This window comes from Equus asinus, chromosome 11 (assembly GCF_041296235.1).
Source record: "Equus asinus isolate D_3611 breed Donkey chromosome 11, EquAss-T2T_v2, whole genome shotgun sequence".
Taxonomy (NCBI): domain Eukaryota; kingdom Metazoa; phylum Chordata; class Mammalia; order Perissodactyla; family Equidae; genus Equus; species Equus asinus.
The window spans coordinates 71,722,471-71,741,046 of record NC_091800.1 but is presented as its reverse complement, the minus strand read 5'-3'; the positions used below and the strand labels follow the sequence as shown (position 1 = coordinate 71,741,046).

The window sequence follows — 18,576 nt, the reverse complement described above, 5'->3', positions numbered from 1 at the left end:
TGTCCCTGAGCCCAGGGAACTGCTCTCGACCTCAAAGCAGTGCTCAGTTCTAAGCTTTGCTTGATGGGGTGACTCACAAACACTCCTCTACTCCCCAGATCACCTCTGGTTACCTATCCCAAGGACTTAAATTAACGCTGCACTGCTTGTATAGCACTAGGTGGATGAGAAATAATCATCTCAGCCATCTTCAGGAGAGAGGTAGAAGACATTTTATATAGTACATTTCCTCTGTGTTGCCTATTTTGAAATCATAATGGATTATCTTTTCGATTTTCGGTCAAAAATAATTATCTTTTTCAATACCTGAGAAGTATATTGAGAAGTATTTTTTTTTTTTCCTAAGAGATATATTTATTTGAATTGATTCCTGTTCAGTGTTTCTAAAGATGCTTTGTTGTTGCAGGCAGACATCTGGTCCCTGGGCATAACAGCTATAGAACTTGCAAAAGGGGAGCCCCCTCATTCCGAGCTGCATCCCATGAAGGTTTTATTCCTCATTCCAAAGAACAACCCCCCGACGCTGGAAGGAAACTACAGCAGACCCCTCAAGGAGTTTGTGGAGGCCTGTCTGAATAAGGAGCCGAGCTTTGTGAGTTTCACAAGATCAGGATGAGCATCTCTTCATGTGTGTCCTGACTTGGTCTAGATACACCCCATTGGAGTTTCTTTAATCACTATCATCAGCTACTTTCATGATCTCATTTTTCTTTCTTTTTCTAAATGGGTATGATTGATTTCTTTGAATTGCAAATATGTTTTTATTGTTATTTTTCCTTTTTAGGATTAAAAATCTTTCTTTCAGATTTTCTAGTGTCTCATACCTCCTTGGGTATGAAGACTATTCTCCTTAATATTATGTATGGAATCATACATTTTTAATATTTGCAGTGGAAGATCAGGCTATAAACTGTATGCTGTTTTTAGTAATTGCCAAGTGTGACCTGAAAAATATGGCTAAATATGTCTTTAAAGTAAATGTTTTTGGTTTTTTCTTAGCATGTGTTAGGAAAGAAAAGGCAAATAAAATATAAATGAGCCACTCACCTTGCTTTTCTCCCCTCTTCCCTCTCACTTTCCCTTCTGTTTAATTGACATGGGCAGAGCCATGGAGTGGTAATGACTACACAGCTTTATTCTAATTTGCTCTCTCAATTAGGACATTTCTTTGAAAGTTATCTGTGTATTTTTCTGTTGCCTATAGCACCATATGTTCTTGTTTTTTTCCTGAATTTTCCAGCAGGGTTAGCTGAAGGTCAAGCTGAACCCCTTTTTATGAACTCTTATCTAAAAATGGGTGACTAGTTTTACAAGAGCACCATGGTTTTCTAATATGATTCCAGTTTTGGGAAAGGAGTTAAGTGGGGAATGCCACATTTTCTAAGAACCTCGAAAGGATGCAGCCTGAGATCACCAAGTCAGCATTTTATTGATGCATCACGTGGTGGGGGCACTTGCTCTGCGTGTCCACGAGGCTCTGCACAGTGTATCATGATACCAGTTTTCTAGCTGCCGTGCACCAGCACACAAGAAGACACATCTACCCATGTGCGTGCACATCTTCCCCTTAAAAGTATATTTCTAGGGGCCCAGCCCTGTGGCCGAGTGGTTAATTTCGTGTGCTCTGCTTTGGCGGCCCAGGGTTTCCCCAGTTTGGGTCCTGGGCGCTGACATGGCACTGCTTGTCAAGCCACACTGAGGCGGCGTCCCACATGGCACTACTAGAAAGACCCACAACTAAAAATATACAACTGTGTACAGGGGGAGCTTTGGGGAGAAAAAGAAAAAATAAAATATTTTTTAAAAAAAGTTTATTTCTCGTATTGGCTTACTGGCCCATTGCACACGTCTCTACCCATACCTTGACCCGAAGTGCACTGAGGAGACGGGTGAGAAGCTGAGACTTAGGAGCACTTCTCAGACACTTGGAGTTTCACAGCCATGTGGACAGGGAGTGAGAAATGCCCGAGATGGCCCACGTTTTTCACAGGCTTGAATTTGAGGAACATGCCTGGCTCTTGCTAGTAAAGCTTTAGTAATTCAGAGTAAGTGGGGACTTAGTCTAACTCATGTAGTTTGTTCCTGCTGTCTACTCCAATTTGAGCTATGTCAGGTTTCCTTGGGAAGCATGTTCCCTCTAATTGGGTTTGCCATCCTCAAGGGCAAAGCAGTTGACCAAGTTCAAAGCATGCTGTCTAGCTGTGGCCCTGCTGAGCCTGGGGCCTGGGTGAAGTCCTCATCCCGCTCACGGGGAAAGGGGCAGACCTGGGAAACCAGCATTTCTAAATTGGGGAAGCTGATGACTCAGAGAACTTGGGAACTCTTTTAGCATACAAGAGAAGGGTATCTCCTGGCTACTTTCTAGTTTCTTCTAGATGGATCCAAATTAACATTTATCTTATAATTTGGGGCGGTAGAACCAAACATTAATGTAGAACGTATGTTTTCTGTCTTGCCAGCATTTGTAAGAAAATGTTTTCTAAAAACTAGGAAGTATATTGTAGCTCTCTTGAATGATCCCTGTGAAATTCTGTGCAACATTTTCTATGTAAATGCATTTTGGGGGCGAAGTTCTCTTCTTTCATTGGATGGTTCCCTGCCGAATGTTAAAGACCCCGTTAGATACTAAATGCTGTGTCCACAGTACACAGAGTCCCACCCACAGGCGCTAAATGACTATTTAAATAAGTCTTAAGGGAAAAAACTTCAAAGTAGATCTTGATTTTTATGCTTTAGTGTGGTGGTTTGCCATTTTGAGGCAAAAGTCTGTCTTTCAGGGTAGAATAAAGTAGAATGTAGGGAACTCGTCTCATGCTTTTTCTGTTCTGTTTGGCGGTTGGTTTTCCAGAGACCCACTGCTAAGGAGTTACTGAAGCACAAGTTTATAATACGCAACGCAAAGAAGACGTCCTACTTGACTGAGCTCATCGACAGGTACAAGAGGTGGAAGGCCGAACAGAGCCACGAGGACTCCAGCTCCGAGGACTCGGACACGTAAGTCGGCTCTGCTTGGGCCACGCAGGGCGCGTGTGAGCCGGGAGGGCTGTGCGTGAGCCATGCAGGGTGTGTGACGTGGGCCTGTTCTTGTTTCTCGTTAGGGGCGGTTTGGGTTTCTTTTTTAAAGGTAATCCAGGTTGATGGTGATTCTTGAATTAGTGTGGGACTGTTTAGGAGTCTTTTGTTGCCCATGGAGTTTCTCCCAGTTAGAACTGTGCATAAAGAACTTGACCTGGTTTCTTTGTTACACTTGCTGCTCTTAAAATACTGATCAAATGAAACTGCTTTAAGTATCTTCTTAGAAAGATATAAATGTATATTTTTGTGATTCTGTGTTGTGTTCTGGTAGATGTTGGCATTGTAAAAGCTCTTACTAAAATTTTAACTAAAAGCTGGTGTCAAGTTAGGCCTCCAGGAATTTGTCAGCTGAGGAGGTGTTAGGTCTAGATGCCGTTTCAGTATGTAGGGTGGGGAAAGCCAGACCGATGGCTCTGAGGTGAAGGGAGAAAGGAGGCGTCAGGAAGTGTTGTGACTGGAAGTGCTCCAGATCCTCAGTACCTCTTCTGTTCTTCTTCACACCTCGGCCAGAAGTTCAAGTTGGCCCACAGCCCGGGTCCACACTCTGGGCCAGTGGAATCAGTTTCTAGGTTGAGACCCGAAGTGGTTTTTCAGGATCCCCAAGTGATTCAATTGTATAGCCGAGAGTGAGAACCACTGACGGGGAAGGTGTTGAGGTCACGGCATTGAGAGACTAGGGTGGTAGCGGTGGGAATGAAGAGATGAACAGGGAGTTTGGATGTGGCCGTGGATTTGGGTAAAGGATGTGGAGACGCTCCAGGCTTCAGCAGGGTGGCAGGTGCCACTGAGTTGACAGCACTGGAGAAGAAGCTGGTCTGGGGAGGCCAGCGACAGGAAGCTGAGTTTGATATGGGACATGTTTGAGTTGTTGACTGGATGTCCACGAGGATGTGTGCAATTTAGAGTGACAACGAGGTTTAGAGTTCAGGCGAGATGCCTAGGATTTCTAGAGAGAACAATTTAGAGTCACCGTTCTGTAAATGGTCATTGGAGCCATGAGAACAGAGGGTGTCGCTCAGAGCATACCTGCGGAATGAGAAGGGCCAGAGGCCTAGGACCACATCCCAGGAAGCACCAGCATAAAGGATGGACCTGTGGACGAGACAGTTGGAGGAGATCCAGTGCAGTGTGGCTCCAGGAGTCCAGAGTCTAGGGAAGGAGGGCGTGCATAGCAGGATCGTTTCCTCCTGATGGTTGGAGCAGGATAAGGACTGGACTGTGCCTCCCTTGTCTAGTACTGTGCCGGGGACTGGTGGCCTTGGACATGGCAGTTGGAGGGACAGGGGTGGGTTTTCACCTGGGTGGAACATAAGAAATGGAGGCGGAGAGTGGAGGTCAACACATCCAAGGAATGTGACTGAGAGGCTGTGGCTGGAAGAGAGGTTGTGTTGAGTGAGCAAAAGGAATGTATGTTTAAATGTTGGTGGAAAGGAGCCTGAGGGGAGAGAAGTTGAAGTCCAAGAGAGAGGGGCTGTCAGTGGACTGGAGAATTGTCTACAGGAGAAGATGCCCCTTCACATTTGAGGAGGCGGGAGGGGCGGGTGTCATGCAGCTGGCACTGTGGGAGTTTCCAGGAACCACACATTCTGGTGGTCTCTCCTCTCTGTGAGGTAGGGGGCAGGGTTGGCTTCTGAAAGCCCAGGAGAGGCTGGAGGCGGATGTGACTGGGGGGAGTGAGACAGGCGAGGCATGGGTGGCCGGGCGGCGTCACGTGCTCAGTGGAGTTGGAGAATGTAGATTGGGAGGCTGCCAGTGGGGATCCTTGTGGTCTTGGCCCCCACGGAGCCAGCGCGCTCACTCACAGAGGTCGCCTGGATTTCTGTGTTAAGGGAAACAGACACGGACGGCCAAGCGTCCGGAGGCAGCGACTCTGACTCCGGGGATTGGAACTTCACGGACTCAGAGAAGAATTCAAAGAGTCTCGAGAATGGAACTCTTCGGCCATCTGATTTGGAAAGAAATAAGGTGGTACGTTCACTTGCACTCCAGTGACTAACGCTTGTCATCATTCGGCGGCTTGTGTGAACCTTGCTGCTTTAGTGGGCTGGGTGGTCCCTCTTGGCTGCGTCTTTTGGAGTTCTACTGTCAGTGAATTGACAGATTAAGAGATTTTGTTCTGATTACCCAGAGATTCAGACCCGAGAGTCTGGACTCTGGTCTGTTCTGGTGCTGACTTCTGCTATCTAGCCCTGCTGTGTGATCAGCATGTCCTGACCCTGAACCTCCACGGGAATCGTGGCGGGGGGTAGAGTTGGGTTTCACATAGGAAATGACTTTCTGGTCCTCTTGAGGGGGCTGTGTGTGTTTTGCATATTGGGGTTACTCATAAGGTACGAGAATTTTGGGATTAAGTTTTGTTTAAAGATCTTTAAGAGAAGTATTACTTTTGGTACATATATAAAACTCTTTTTGATTAATTGCTTTCATGCTTCTTTAAGTTTACAAAAAGCTCTATTTTCAGGAATTTTTTAAGGCACAGTGGTGTGGATGCTCTCAGGCAGTGTGGGCCTAGGGCTGTCCCCTGGTGTCCTACAAGTCCCACTTGGAGAAGCAGATAGGACTCGTCATGTGTTCAGATAGAGGTTGCAGAAGTAGAAGACAGGCCACTGTCTTACCACAGCCAGTCAGGATAGCCAGCGTCCATCTGAGTGCCATCACCAGGGTCCCGTTAGTAACGTCCTCTACACGGAGAGCACAGCGGTGCCATTCAGCATCGCCTGTGTCCACACCGAGCGCCACTTCCTGAACCTCTAGTGCCTTCCCGCGGGGAATCCAGACCCTGTAGTTTGCCCGTCTGTGTGGGTTGTGCATGTCACTGCAAGTGGAACTTGGTAGTCTAGTGACAGACAGGAAGACCGGCCTCCTCAGATGCTGCAGTGAACAGAGACGATTTCGGGCTTGATGCTTGGATGGGGCGTGTCTGAAGTTTACTGAATTGTTGTAAATGGGACTGCTCAGTATGTCTGATTCCCTTCTTTTCTTCCCCAGATGCCTTCCTCTCAGTGTTTATCTACAATTATTTCTCCGCTCTTTGCAGAGGTAAGATACCCAGTTGACTTTGGCGGGAGGAAGCAGGGGGCAGACATCCTTCTGTGACAGTGTTGCAGGAGGATTTGGGAGGTTAGAACAAGCTGGTGCAAGCAGGCGGAGAGCCTCCTGGGAGGGGGCTGGAGTCGGGCACCGGCTTCTGTCTAGCCCCTCCTGGGAAACATCACTGTGTCGCTGCCTTGACTCAGACGGGATGTCAGCGACCAGCCCTGGTCCGTGTTACCGTGGTTATTTTAGCTTCAGATATGCTGCTTTCTACAGATTCATTTGGGTGCAGCCTGCTCTCTTGGCTTCAGGCAAATTTATGGCAATGTAAAAAGTAGATTTTTATTTGAAAGGAGATGTTAGATTCCCTGGCACCCTCCTGTTTCTCATTGAGCCCCTAGGTTAACCTTAATCCTTACGTGTTTCCAGAGCGGTCACTTTCCCCAGTGGGGCCACTCGTTTCTCAGGTGCATGGCCCAGTTTAGTTCCTCGTTCTGTGAGTGATGATTGCATCCGTGTGCTGGCCCCTGTTCCTTCTCAGGGGAGCCCTCTGCCTTCTGTGGATATCTGTGTGCATATTGCATTTTGAGGTGTTTTCAAGAATGGATTTTGTGAGAATGAAGATTACTCTTATCTAGTTAGTAACTGATTTGAAAATAAGTTGGAAATACCCTTTCTGTCATTTTCTGGTGCCCCCTCCCTGGCTCAGGCTGCCTGTAAGATCATTTAGACTGAGTCCCAGCAGCACCTTCCCTTAGTGAGGTGATTCAGAGCTTTCCGGGGAGGCTGTAGCGGGATCCTGACACTTGTGGTGGATAGTCTAAGGTGGGAAGGAAGTGCGGTGCACAGGCTCATTCCCGCCTTCCACTGGCCTGAACCCAGCTCACCCAGTGCCTTCGCCTTGGCAGTGCCCAGGGTGTTCCCGGCCACCCTCAGTCCTGCTTCCGTCCCCTTCCTGGCTGAGCATTGACCTCATGAGTTTCCCTAAGGGCCCTGCCTTCCAACATGGCAAATCGGGGCCCAGCTGGAGGGGCCGTGGCTGAGCCTGAGGTGCCGGTTGAAACAATTGAACACACTGGGTTCAGCTGGAAACTAAACAGCACAGGGCAGTAGAGGCCCCTCAGTGCCACTTTCTGGCTCCAGCGTTGGCCCATTTTACTGGCTGCCCTTGCTGGTCCTACGATGTCCGTGAGACCCCATTTTGCTGTTTCTTAGGTTGTTTGGGAGATTGGCCCTTCAGGTTTCTGATGCTCCTTTGTTTTCCTGCAGCCCTGCACTGCCACTTTACTAGGATCCATCAGACACTTAGGGAAAATGGCATAGATTTTCTCCTTTGTCTGGAGCTGTTTATTTTTTTTTGGGTACATGAAGAAGCTATTCTGAAATCATTATTCGGCATTAATGAATTAATCCTAAATGTAATAGTTTTGATTTTTTTCAGCTAGCCTAAAGGTAAACTCTCAGTCATTTTTTTCTATATGTTTGTGTTATTAATAGTTGATAACCCCGTGTTCACTGTGCATTATTTTATGTAATACTCATAAAGCTCAGTACTTGAGGATCGGCGTGCATCCTTCTACAGATGAGGATGCTCCCTGACATCACTCAGGGTGCCCAGGGGGCTCCTCCAGTTGGGGTTGTAGAGCCCATGCAGCAGCAGCCTGTGGGCCGAGGGGCTTGCCCGTGGGTCCACGGGGCAGGGTGGGCAGGGCAACAAGGTAGCTGTAGGAAATGGCGGGAGGCAGAGTGGCGGGCTGCTCTTATAAATACTGTCCCCTTAGTCGTCGTGTGATCAGGAGGCTAGACAGAGACAAGCGACCGTCTCCAGGTCGGCTGTGTTGCCATCTGTGACAAGAGGGAACACAGGGAACAGACTCTCGGAAGTGCCCAGGAGATGTCCTCAGCACCCACCGGTCCCTCCAACACCGGGCCTTTCCAGGCCTTCTGTCTGTCTCTTTAGAGGGAGAAGGGAGAAGCCACTGTTTTTAGGGTAGACTGACGCTGGGAGTGACAGCATGTGTTCACAACAGCTGGGAAAGCCAAGGCTAAATGTTTTGTGAACTGCTTCTCAAAGATGAAGTCGAGGAGGGGCCTCCTGAAGAGAGTCGTGCTCGTCACCTCTGCAGCTGCCGATGGGAGCCTCAGTCCTGTGCTCTGCTGCATCTTGACCTGAGCCGCTCTCCTTTCACGGTGCATGTTTTGGTCACATCCCAGAGACTTCGGGTTGACCTTAAACTGACGGAGGTGCCTGAAGACACTTAAGATTTCTTGTGGAAGCAAAGGTCCCAAGATGGACATTGTGGATTCCCAGAATTTAGGGCTGCCACTTATTTACATGAAACAGAATGTTTGCCAGTACTCTAGACCAAAGAGGCAGCTTGCTGGAGTCTTAAGAACCAGCCCGTTAACAGTAGGAGCTGAGCTTGAGATGCCCACACTGCAGCTTCAGTGTGGAAGGTGGAGCTAGCTGTGTGGTTTTCAAATTGCTTTTCTGGTATAAGATTAAGGTCGAAATGGAAAAAGAAAATGAGGCGGTTGCTGTGATCAGAGTTTGAAAAGAGGCACAACTAGTTGTCTCTGTTCTGTCCTAGTGAAGGTAGTGACTTAGGCCTACCTGATGCCCTTTCTATACATCGTGTTCTCGGCCGTCAAAAAGCTGTCACTGAAACGAATTGGAAGTGACCCAGCAGCTGAGCTGAAGCTGCTGCCAGGACTCAGGTGGCTGGAGCAGTTAAGGTCCACACGTTACATTACTCCTTAAAGCAGATGCTCATTGTTTCCTGTGCTGTTCATGTTTGTGTGTTTGAAGTTGAAGGAGAAGAGCCAAGCGTGCGGCGGTAATATGGGGTCCATAGAAGAACTGCGAAGGGCCATCTACCTGGCAGAAGAGGCCTGCCCCGGCATCTCGGATACCATGGTGGCCCAGCTCGTACAGCGGCTCCAGAGGTAACTGCTGACGGTGCCCCTGTAGCCACGGTCACTGCCTCCAGGGAGGAGAGCCCTCTGGAGGCCATGCCGTGTTTGCCTGTGGCTTCCTTAGGTGGGATATGGGAACACCTTCAAATGGCCTGCTTGTCAATCCTCCATCTGTCAGTTTGGTGCTCTGTTCCTGGTCTGTCCCTGTTACCTTCCAGGCCACAGGGTTGAAGCAGAATCAAGTTAGAGAAGACTTTTGTTCTGAATTATAGAAATCAATATGAATGAATGAATAACTGAATAATATGAATCTGGAAACTTCTGGGAAGGACCATAGAACTTTGTGCAGTTGTAGCATTTGCCACATAAATACAGAGTGACTTCAAGATATCTGTCTGCTCTTGATGACGCAGCCTAATTATCAGCCAGAGAAGTATAGTCCGTGGCCAAATGTTTGTAACTCTCTGTTTGGCTTCATGCTTTCCAGTCAGGTGTCTAGAAATGCCTGAAGTTTGGGTTCGGAGAGTTCAGTGAGAATGGATGCAGGTGTGGTCTCTTCCTAGGGTGGCTGTGCCCCGTGCCAGTTCACGATGCTGCCTCGTGCCCGGAAGCCTTGTGGTGACGGCAGTGCACTCCGTCTGTTTCAGCCTGAGGGTGCCTCCTGTCCCCTCTCTCTCTGTGTCCCTCCTTAAGTTGCTGACACAAGGCGATCGGTACCAGCACTGTGCAATCGAAAGATAATATGAGCCACATAGAACTTTGCATTTTCTGGTAGCCACATTAAAAAAAAGGTAAAAAAGGAACAAGTGAAATTAGTTCTAGTAATGTATTTTGCTTACCCTACTGCATCCAAAATAGTACCATTTCAACATGTAATCAATGTAAACAGTTATCAGTAAGGTATTTCTCGTCCATTTTAGTACTAAGTCTTTGCAGTCTGGTTTGTGTTAAACACTTACTACCGGCACATCTCACTGTGAACTCGCCTCTCAGGTGCTCGGGAGCTTCTTGTGGTGAGTGTTTACCACATATGATGCAAATACAATGCCCCACTGTCTACAGTGTGGTTCAGTTTTACTTCTAGTGCTTTGGCGATACTGGGTCTGTGTGTCTTCTTGTCTTCAGACTCTTCTCTCTTGTTTTTCTTCCCTTTGTGACGTGTGAGCCCTTTCTCCTCCTCCACCGTCAGATGACCCTACTCCTGGGGTCCTTACCTGGTCCCTTCAGGCCTTGGCTGGTGCCATCTGTTGACTCCTTTTGGGCTCCCCAAGCTCTTCCTGTGTGTCCCCACCCAGATGCTGCCAAACCACGGTGGACATTGCAAATGCTTCAGACCCGTTTTCTCCCGCGGCATTACTTCAGCAGCTCACCTCAAAGAATGAGAGCGGATTTTTGTCTGAAGCATTTTCAAAGGCTCCCTCTGTATTAGTGTGAATGAACGTGTGGATCCTTTTGTGTGGCATCAACTCTTCCCATGACTGAGGCATTTATATTTCTTGAAAGTGAGTCTTAGGATCTGTGGCTAAAGCATGCTTTTCAAGAAGATCTTATGTAATCATTTGTTCCCTGGGAGAGTGCCAAGTATTTTAAATGCCTTGAAAGAGAAGCTCTAGGTTGAATGTTTGCAAAGAGTCCCATTAAACTCGTCCTTGGCCATCTCCTGTGACTGGGGTCAGTTTTGAGGTGGCTGAGGGAATCTTGGCCATGAGGGGAGCTCCCACCCTGACCCTTTTTTGTATTGCAAAACAAGACAATACTGTAGGATTACCGAAAAGTACCCATGGTCCCACCACTTTAGCCTGATCATCATTATCATCATCATTCTTGGTGCATTGCCTTCCATTTTTATATACCAATCATGAACTTACCCAGTTTTTTACATTTCTGCAAATTATAGTGCGCATATAGTTTTTTGGACATTCTTTGGTATTTATTTAGGATAAAGAAATTGTGCATGTAAAACTACTATACATGCATAATTTTGTATACACTTATTAACTTGTGTATATTTTTCATATTGCTTAAATATAATTACAATTTTTAATCTGTATTTTTATTCAGCTTGCTTAATTTACTTAATCATTTCTCTATTATTGGACATCAGAGTTGTTTTCTAATTATTATAATTACAAAAAACCTAAGAGATGATTCTAAGAAGTAGTTGCTCAGCTCGGCCGTGCATGTGCGTCCCCAGAATCTTCCTGTGTCACTGGTATTACTGACTTTGCAATTTTTAAAAGTTGATTGTGAGTAAAGGTCTATCATTTACTGTTTTATTCACACCTTTTTTTACTCCTGGGACGCTGAACAGGTTCTCACTTTTTGTTACATACTTTTAGTTCTTTTACGAGTGAATTTAACCTATGAAAAGTTGTGTTGGAATCTGATTTTCTTAATTTTTATGAATTCCTTATGTAATAATTAACCTATTGATACTTCCTCCACTTAATTTCTTATGACTTGGGATTATCCATAAAAACTAGGATTTTGATTATTGTTTCAAGTTTTGCAAATTAATTTAATTTAGAGAAGTGATGTTTATTTACCTGTATTTCTTTCTGTTTTTTCCTAGATACTCTCTAAGTGGTGGAGGAACTTTATCCCACTGAAATTCCCTTGGCATTTGGGGTTTTGTTTTTCCTTTTTTCTTCTTCATCCTCCTCCTCCTGAAAAGTCAACGAGAGCCTTTGCTGACTCCGCTGAAGAGGTGCGCCATCGAGGGCCCATCCTCCCCGCTGTGGCCACCAGTCCAGGGCCACACAGGCCTTCCTCGCGGGGCTCGGCCACATGAAGTCTCCAGATGGGGTGGGGGGGTCAGCTCCTTCAAGCGATCATTTTATTATGATTCTTGTTTTTAATTTTAACCATAGTGCACATATCAAGGAAAGTGTCTTTCAAAACAAAACAAACCCTGAAATGTATATTTGGGATTACAATAAGGCAACTGAAGAAATGAAACCTCAGGTATCCTGCTTTAAGTTGCTGACTCCCCTCCCCGGGAGATGGAGACTCACTCTGGTGGATCAGTGTACAGATGTGTATATAGCGTCATTTTTACGGAAACTCTTTTTGCGTGCATAAGGAATCACTGTGTACAAATTGGCCAAGTGCTTCTGTAGATAATGTCAGTGGAGTAAATATTCGACAGGCCATAACTTGAGTCTATTGCCTTGCCTTTATTACTTGTAAATTTTGAATTATGTGATCAGTGATTTGGGTTTTATTTTGTATTTGCAGGGTTTGCCATTAATAATAATTAATGCCCCTCTTATGAAACACTCCTATTTGTACCTCAACAGATGCAAATTTTCCTCTTGTTTGCCCAGCAGCCCTTTTGGTACACTTAGAAGTTGATTTCCGTTTTCATCGATGGTACTATTTCTTAGTGTTTTAAATTGGAACATATCTTGCCTCATGAAGCTTTAAATTATTTTAAGTTTCTCCCCGATGAAGTGCTCTCGTCCACCATTTGTTTGGAATTGTGCCACTGCCAGTCCTCGCCGGCTGTACCATCCTCTGCAGTATGATTTTCTGTTGCACCTTGTAGTGAGATCTGCCTATCATCTTTCCCACCTAAAAATGTCTGAATGCTTACACAAATAAATTTTATAACACACTTATTTTGCATACTCTCCTTGAAGCGTGACTCTTGAGGGGGCAGTGCATCTGCCACGCGCGCACGTGTGTGTGTGTTCGATGAGACATTTCAGCAGGCTCCAGGAAGAAGTGCCCACATTCAAAATGCTGAATGTCCAGGTCAGTTCACTATGCAACTTTTAAAAAATTGGTCATTGAGTAGATATGGTGAATATTGCTGATTTGTAAAATTGCCCTCTCTTCCCAGAGACCTCGATTAAGGGTGGTTTTGTTTCTTAAAGGAGCCAGTGTCTGCTAGTTTGTCAGCCAGGTGTCTGTTTTTCTTGGCTTGGGGCAAGGCCTTAGATGCCAAGGAGGGAAATGATCTCTGGGTCTCTGGGATGGGAAATAGAGTTCCTGCAGCAGTTCTTAACTGTCTGAGTACACGTGGTGTTCTTTTATATTTGTTGATATGAATCATCAATTGTCATCTCTTTTTGGAGGAGCAGTTCTTGAGGGGGAAGACAAAGGACTTTTCGAAGCAAGGAAATTACTGGGTAAACTTGAGGTGAAAGGTCAGATATCTGGGCCCAGCGGCCTGGACGTTAGAGGGAGAGGACAGAGGCCTGTTGAGTGGGTGACATTTGAGTGGGTGAATATTGTTTAGCTTTGTTAAGGGCGTCTAGTTTTTAAACTCTAAAATCATGATTTTTTTATTAGAAGTAGATTTGGGTTGAGCTCTTAATTTGTGTAAGGGATACATTTTGGTTAGGGGAAATAGAACTGAATTGCTAATTCTTATTGTGCATGTTATTCTGCAGCAAGAATGTTAACTTGAACAATAGAACTTGAGAATATTTCATTTTGTGTTTCTAGAGTATTCTGTATGAGGGAACTGTTTGTTTCCCTTTGTGAGGCATAAGCCAAAGATCAGTTTGTCCATTGCCGGAGAAAGAATCACTCAGAGAAATGAAGCAGGGTTCCCCCAAATGTGCTGCTTGTCTGGTTTTAAGAGACGAACATAGACGGCAGCTTTCTGATTGAGAGTTTCACATTTGCAAATGGACAGTGGCATCAAGACTAGCTGCTGAAGCCGGTCTCAGACAGAGGGCTGGTTGTGCTGGTGGGCGGCCTGGACTCCAGTTAAGCATGTCGATGTGAGTGGTTACTAGATATTCTGCACACACCAGACTATAACACACAATGCCGTCTCCCGAATAAAGCAACCAATTACTCTTTTACAGTTTATTGGAAGCATCTTCTGTCGATGAAGCTTCCTGGGGAAGATGTGGGTTGACTGGATTTTAACAGTGGATTGCGTCCCCATACAGTCTCTTCTGGTTTGTTACTTTCTGTAGACACCCAGACTCAGCCGGTGTGTTTGTAAGGGCATCTTATTTAGCCAAGGAGTCTAGCATTTTGTGTACCAAGTCTTTATTAAGACAGACCCGGGTAGCAGAACTACCATGGCACCGGCCTCAGACGGTGTCACCTGCTGCTGGTGTTTTGCCAGACCTGTGAGCTTGGCATTCAAGATGGACTTCTTGACACTTGGAAGCCCGTTGATGCCAAACGCCAGCAGTTAACAGCTTATCCACTTAGAGACTGTAGGCCGCGGTGGTTGGCTCATGTGGGAGATGGTTTCACACAGCACAGCTGCTGTCTTTCAGAAACAGAGTTAGTGGGCTGACTGTGTCTGGCTGGGTGTTTATGCCTTTCTGAAGTCGTCTTTTCTGTGTCTCAGCTGTCTGCACTAAGCAAAGTGGCCACCAGTGTGGTTTGGAGTGCCTTGGCACCCTCAGAGAGCCAGTCTCATGATTGTGTTGATGTAACAAGTGCCACACACCTTCTGAATCCAACAGTTTTCTTCTCGAGTTGGTCTTATGAAGTGTCTAGTTCGATTCTTCATGTAGCATTTTGTACCTTTCTTTTGGCAAAACATATAGTCTGTTTATAAGCGTTTTTATATTTCCTTCCTTAAAAAATACGGCTTCTGTATTTCCGCTATAAAATATGGCAATAAATGGGGAGTGCTCAAAGTGTGTTCTTAAGCACAGGTACTGTACCATGCAAGGGTCAATAAAGTTCACAGAAAACAATCTGTGTGATTTTGTGTCTTGTGTGTAGAGGGAATAGACTGAATGTTTGTTGTGTCGGCACCACCCCCCCCCCATTTATATTTGTAATCCTAACGCCCAGTGTACTGGTATTGGGAACTGGGGCCTTTGGGAGGTTAGGTCATGAGAGTGGAGCCTCACCAGTGGGGATTAGTGCCCTTATTCTGCCCTGTAAGGACATGGTGGAAAGACTGCTGTCTCGTGAACCAGGAGGAAGGATCTCACCAGACCCGAGTCTGCCGGCATCTTGATCTCGGACTTCCCAGCCTCCTGACTGTGAGAGAAATTTCTGTTGTTTATAAGCCTCCTAGTCTGTGGTATTTTTGTTACAGCAGCCCGGATGGACTAAGGGGGAGTCTCTGCACCGCCCTCTCTTCCTGGCAGCTTGAGAGTGGTCTCAACTGCCCGCATGATTTAGGCTTGTTTTCTCTGAAGGCACAGGGGAACACGGAGGTGCCAGATCAGAACCAGAAGTTCTTCAGATGGTTTGAAATCATTCAGAAGTGCTGAAGTAGAAGACCGCCTCATCATGGCCAAGCCTTGTGACAGATGACTTCTGGAGGGAGAATTCCTGATGCTGCCTCTGCAATCTTGGCTGCTTGGTGACTGGGGTCCAGTGCGCTCAGGCTTCCCCTTCCCAGGGTGGTGGCGCTGCCCCTGGATGTAGGGAAGCCTCAGGGAACTGGCTTGTCTACTGAGCCCCTTTCACAGAGGAAGACAGCTCCCTATCTGCTTTGCTCTCATCCCTTGGGTTTTAGTCCTTGTCTTTTATAGCCACTGACAGACTCCTAGAAATGTTCTGCTTCCCCAGTACCAAGTTGGAAGGAACAGATAGGCTATAAAATACCAAGTTTGCCAAAACACGTTGTTTGTCTTAATGAGCAGTTGAGGCTGTTCTTCTCTTTCCCGCCCACCCGCCGTGACCCGCCAACTCCGCCCCTCCCCGGCAGAGGCAGCACTGTTAGCCTCTCCAACCCACCCGCATTAGATGAAAAGAAAGACAAGAGACGACGTTGGTTGGTTTGCCTTAAAACTTCAATATGCTGGATTGTGGCGTGAGGTATTTTTATTCCCTTTTGTTAGTACTTAAAACCATCTGGTACATATTGTAAGGCAAATGATTAACGCATCTCAAGCTACTCGTCCATCTGTACATTGCTGTTTCCACGTCCACCAGTCACAGCTCCACAGAGTCGGGGCAGACCTGCGTTTCTTCGTGAGGGGCTTTCCCAGCTGTGGTGCAGGGCACTGGGAGAGGACTGTTGGGTTGGTCGCCCCCTCTGGGGGCTGCAACAAATAGGGCTTAACAATACGAAGGGAATAGCAGCCACCCGATCCACACAGAGAATAGGCAAACAGATTCTGACTAGTGGGCCCAGCAGTTACCAGAAACCATTTTCCCTGTGTAGTCCGACTGTCAAGGATGTGCAATGTCATACTGTCGGTACCCCATGCCTGGGGGGAATGAGTATAAAAAGGAGGAAAGAATGTTTTTTGAAGACAGGTACAATATATACTACTATTGCATGTGCAGTTCCGAACCACAGCTGCAGGAGGAGATAAGTATGAATGACGGGTGCCGGGGACCGCGCACCATTGCTCGCAGTGCTTCTGCATCCACCGGAAGCTCACAAAAACTCTCCATAACGTAACATACCACAAATGGCCCTGATTTCTGACATACAGGTTTTCATGCTTGTGAAACAGACAGCAAAACACCACAGCTTAATATCTCCCCATCGTATACACCACTCACAGTACAGTGATAATGCAGATATCACACTGGATTTCTGCTTCTCTTAACAGAAAACCACCCGCTACAGTTTGTAAATAGTAATCACTTAAACAATTTGGTCAACTTGCGCCAAGAAGTAGGTCTGGTAACCAGCGTTTCACTGGAGCACGAAACCCCAAAGTGGAACGTAGTGTGCTGGAAATTGCTTATTAATCAAAGAAGTAAATCCTACTAACTTCCTATTATTATAAAAGTAGAAAGATTGAAAAAAACGAAATCTGAAAATGATCTCTTTTGCTTAAGATTGTGCCATGTGTATTGCAAACACTGGAAAATCCATTTTTTAAAATGCAGCAGCCTATAAATCAAAATAATAAAAGTTTCTTTAAGAAAAAGAAGAGCACTCGCCCTGTCTTTTGGTGAACGGATGTGTCTGTACTGCTTTTAAGGTGCAGTTGTAGAGGGAAAAAATGTCATTTGGCACTATATTAACGACAAGGTTTTAATACTGGCACAAGCTAAAAACAGCCCACCGAGAGAATGACAGACGAAACCGCCACCAGCATTGGAGGTGGGAGCACTGTTCCGTTCAGACGAGAAATTAACAGCTGAAAAGACAAGGTTAACACGGTTCTGCAGAGACATGAGAGTTGCTGTAACACCATGTTTTTGTTTTCCAGACAGGGACCAATTTTACTAGGCTTCACTAATACAGAAGAAAGCGGACGTCTTCCAGGAAAGCAGCCACTGCTGGAACAATCAACAACTTGTCCTGCCATCAGTACACGTGAGATTCTTTGTGACTCAGAATGTGGGCACGGGAGGCCGAGCTGGTGGCACTTCGGATCACTTCCATCCACCTACAACAAGAAAGCAAGAGAACTGCCAAGGGCTGCTTCTTATAAAATCCCGCCTCTGACTTTTTCTCTCGTTTGTAACAGCCTCATGACACTCGGCCGTCACTACCTGTAAAACCACAGCCTGAGGTAATACTGCCTGGTTTGTAATCTGCCGTTTTAGCCAAAGAAGAGTTCTCAAATGAACGGGTAACACCCAAGTAAATGAAAGCCAGGTTAAGGGTTCCTCGGGGTGTTCCTGAGGAACACAGTTTGAGAACCAGTGACCTGGCCATGCTCATTTTAGAGAGTGCCCAAAGTGACTGAGATGGACGTGCCTTGCCCAGGTGACGCGGCAGCACACCCTATTTAGAGCAGTGAGAGGCGAGGTGACCTCTGGCTGTTTAGGACAGCTCCACCTCTTCATCTTTCTCACGGACAGTGGTGTGCGGCCCATCCTGCTTCGTGGGAGTTCATTTTATACTTCTATTTGCGGTATGTCGTGGTTTTCAGATATCTGGGGACATTTGGTGTCTAATGGATGGAGGCCAGGGATGCTGCAGGACATCCTACAATGCACGGATCCCCTCACCCCCCGTCCCAGAGAATTATTTGGTCTAAAATGTCAATAGTGTCAAGGTTCCTACCTTCATGGAGCTGATGGCATGGCTTTAGAAATTCCCTAATCACAGGTCTTTTTAGGATCTTACCCCTCAAGGCTAAACTGTCCTTGCCACAATGATGACAAGAGCCCACCTTGGATAAATGCAGCTCCCGCGTTCAGTCCCTCACTCTGAGGTTTCCAGTTCAGGGTCAGGTTTGAGAACTGCTCTCCCTGGGCTGGGTTTTCAGGCAGCAGAGCTCAGGGGCTGCTGTTTGGGGATCATATGGGAGGCTTTGACTGGGTTTTAATCTGCTGTGCTGTTTGCACTGAAATAACCTTACAAGGGATTGTGCACAGGTCATAACCGGCCCGTTAGAAACTCTCATGGTTCAGTGTCGTTTGGTGGTGAGGGAAGAAGTTCCTGTCCTACCATACAGCGGGTCCAGGAGAGAAGTTTCTCCCTAAATGGTGGTGGCGACTACTGCCCTGTCTAGTCTGTGGCCTAAGGACCCCCCCCCCCCCCCACCAAGGTGGTGGTTCAGCAGTGACAGCTGCTTTTGTCCTGCTATAGGATGCAGTTCCCAGAAACCCAGAATTTGTACTTGAATTTTAGGAACAGACTGAAGCCACTAGTCAAACGTGATAGCCTGGCTCTCCATTTTCTTTATTTCTTGGCTAAATGAA

At 46.4% G+C, this 18,576-nt stretch overlaps 2 protein-coding genes across 12 annotated transcripts in view; one reads left to right on the top strand and one right to left on the bottom strand.

The window, feature by feature from the left end:
• Window positions 1–14,699, top strand: part of STK24 (serine/threonine kinase 24) — a 113,733-nt gene extending 99,034 nt beyond the window's left edge. For 3 of the 8 annotated variants that reach the window (XM_044779786.2, XM_044779791.2, XM_044779794.2), the window contains 5 exons: window positions 407–592; window positions 2,849–2,994; window positions 4,905–5,043; window positions 6,064–6,114; window positions 11,597–14,699. In XM_044779786.2, the coding sequence (XP_044635721.1) occupies window positions 407–592; window positions 2,849–2,994; window positions 4,905–5,043; window positions 6,064–6,114; window positions 11,597–11,815 (741 nt within the window). In that variant the 3' untranslated portion in view covers window positions 11,816–14,699. Of the gene's footprint in view, window positions 1–406; window positions 593–2,848; window positions 2,995–4,904; window positions 5,044–6,063; window positions 6,115–8,917; window positions 9,055–11,596 lie in introns of all 8 variants that reach the window. The other 5 variants (XM_044779789.2, XM_070520056.1, XM_044779788.2 and 2 more) reach the window with 3 other exon arrangements.
• Window positions 14,700–15,734: 1,035 nt separating this feature from the next.
• The window catches only part of FARP1 (FERM, ARH/RhoGEF and pleckstrin domain protein 1), a 288,920-nt gene continuing 286,078 nt past the window's right edge, over window positions 15,735–18,576 (bottom strand). For all 4 annotated transcript variants that reach the window (XM_070520054.1, XM_044779783.2, XM_044779785.2 and 1 more), the window contains one exon: window positions 15,735–17,312. In XM_070520054.1, the coding sequence (XP_070376155.1) occupies window positions 17,231–17,312 (82 nt within the window). In that variant the 3' untranslated portion in view covers window positions 15,735–17,230. The remainder of the gene's footprint in view (window positions 17,313–18,576) is intronic.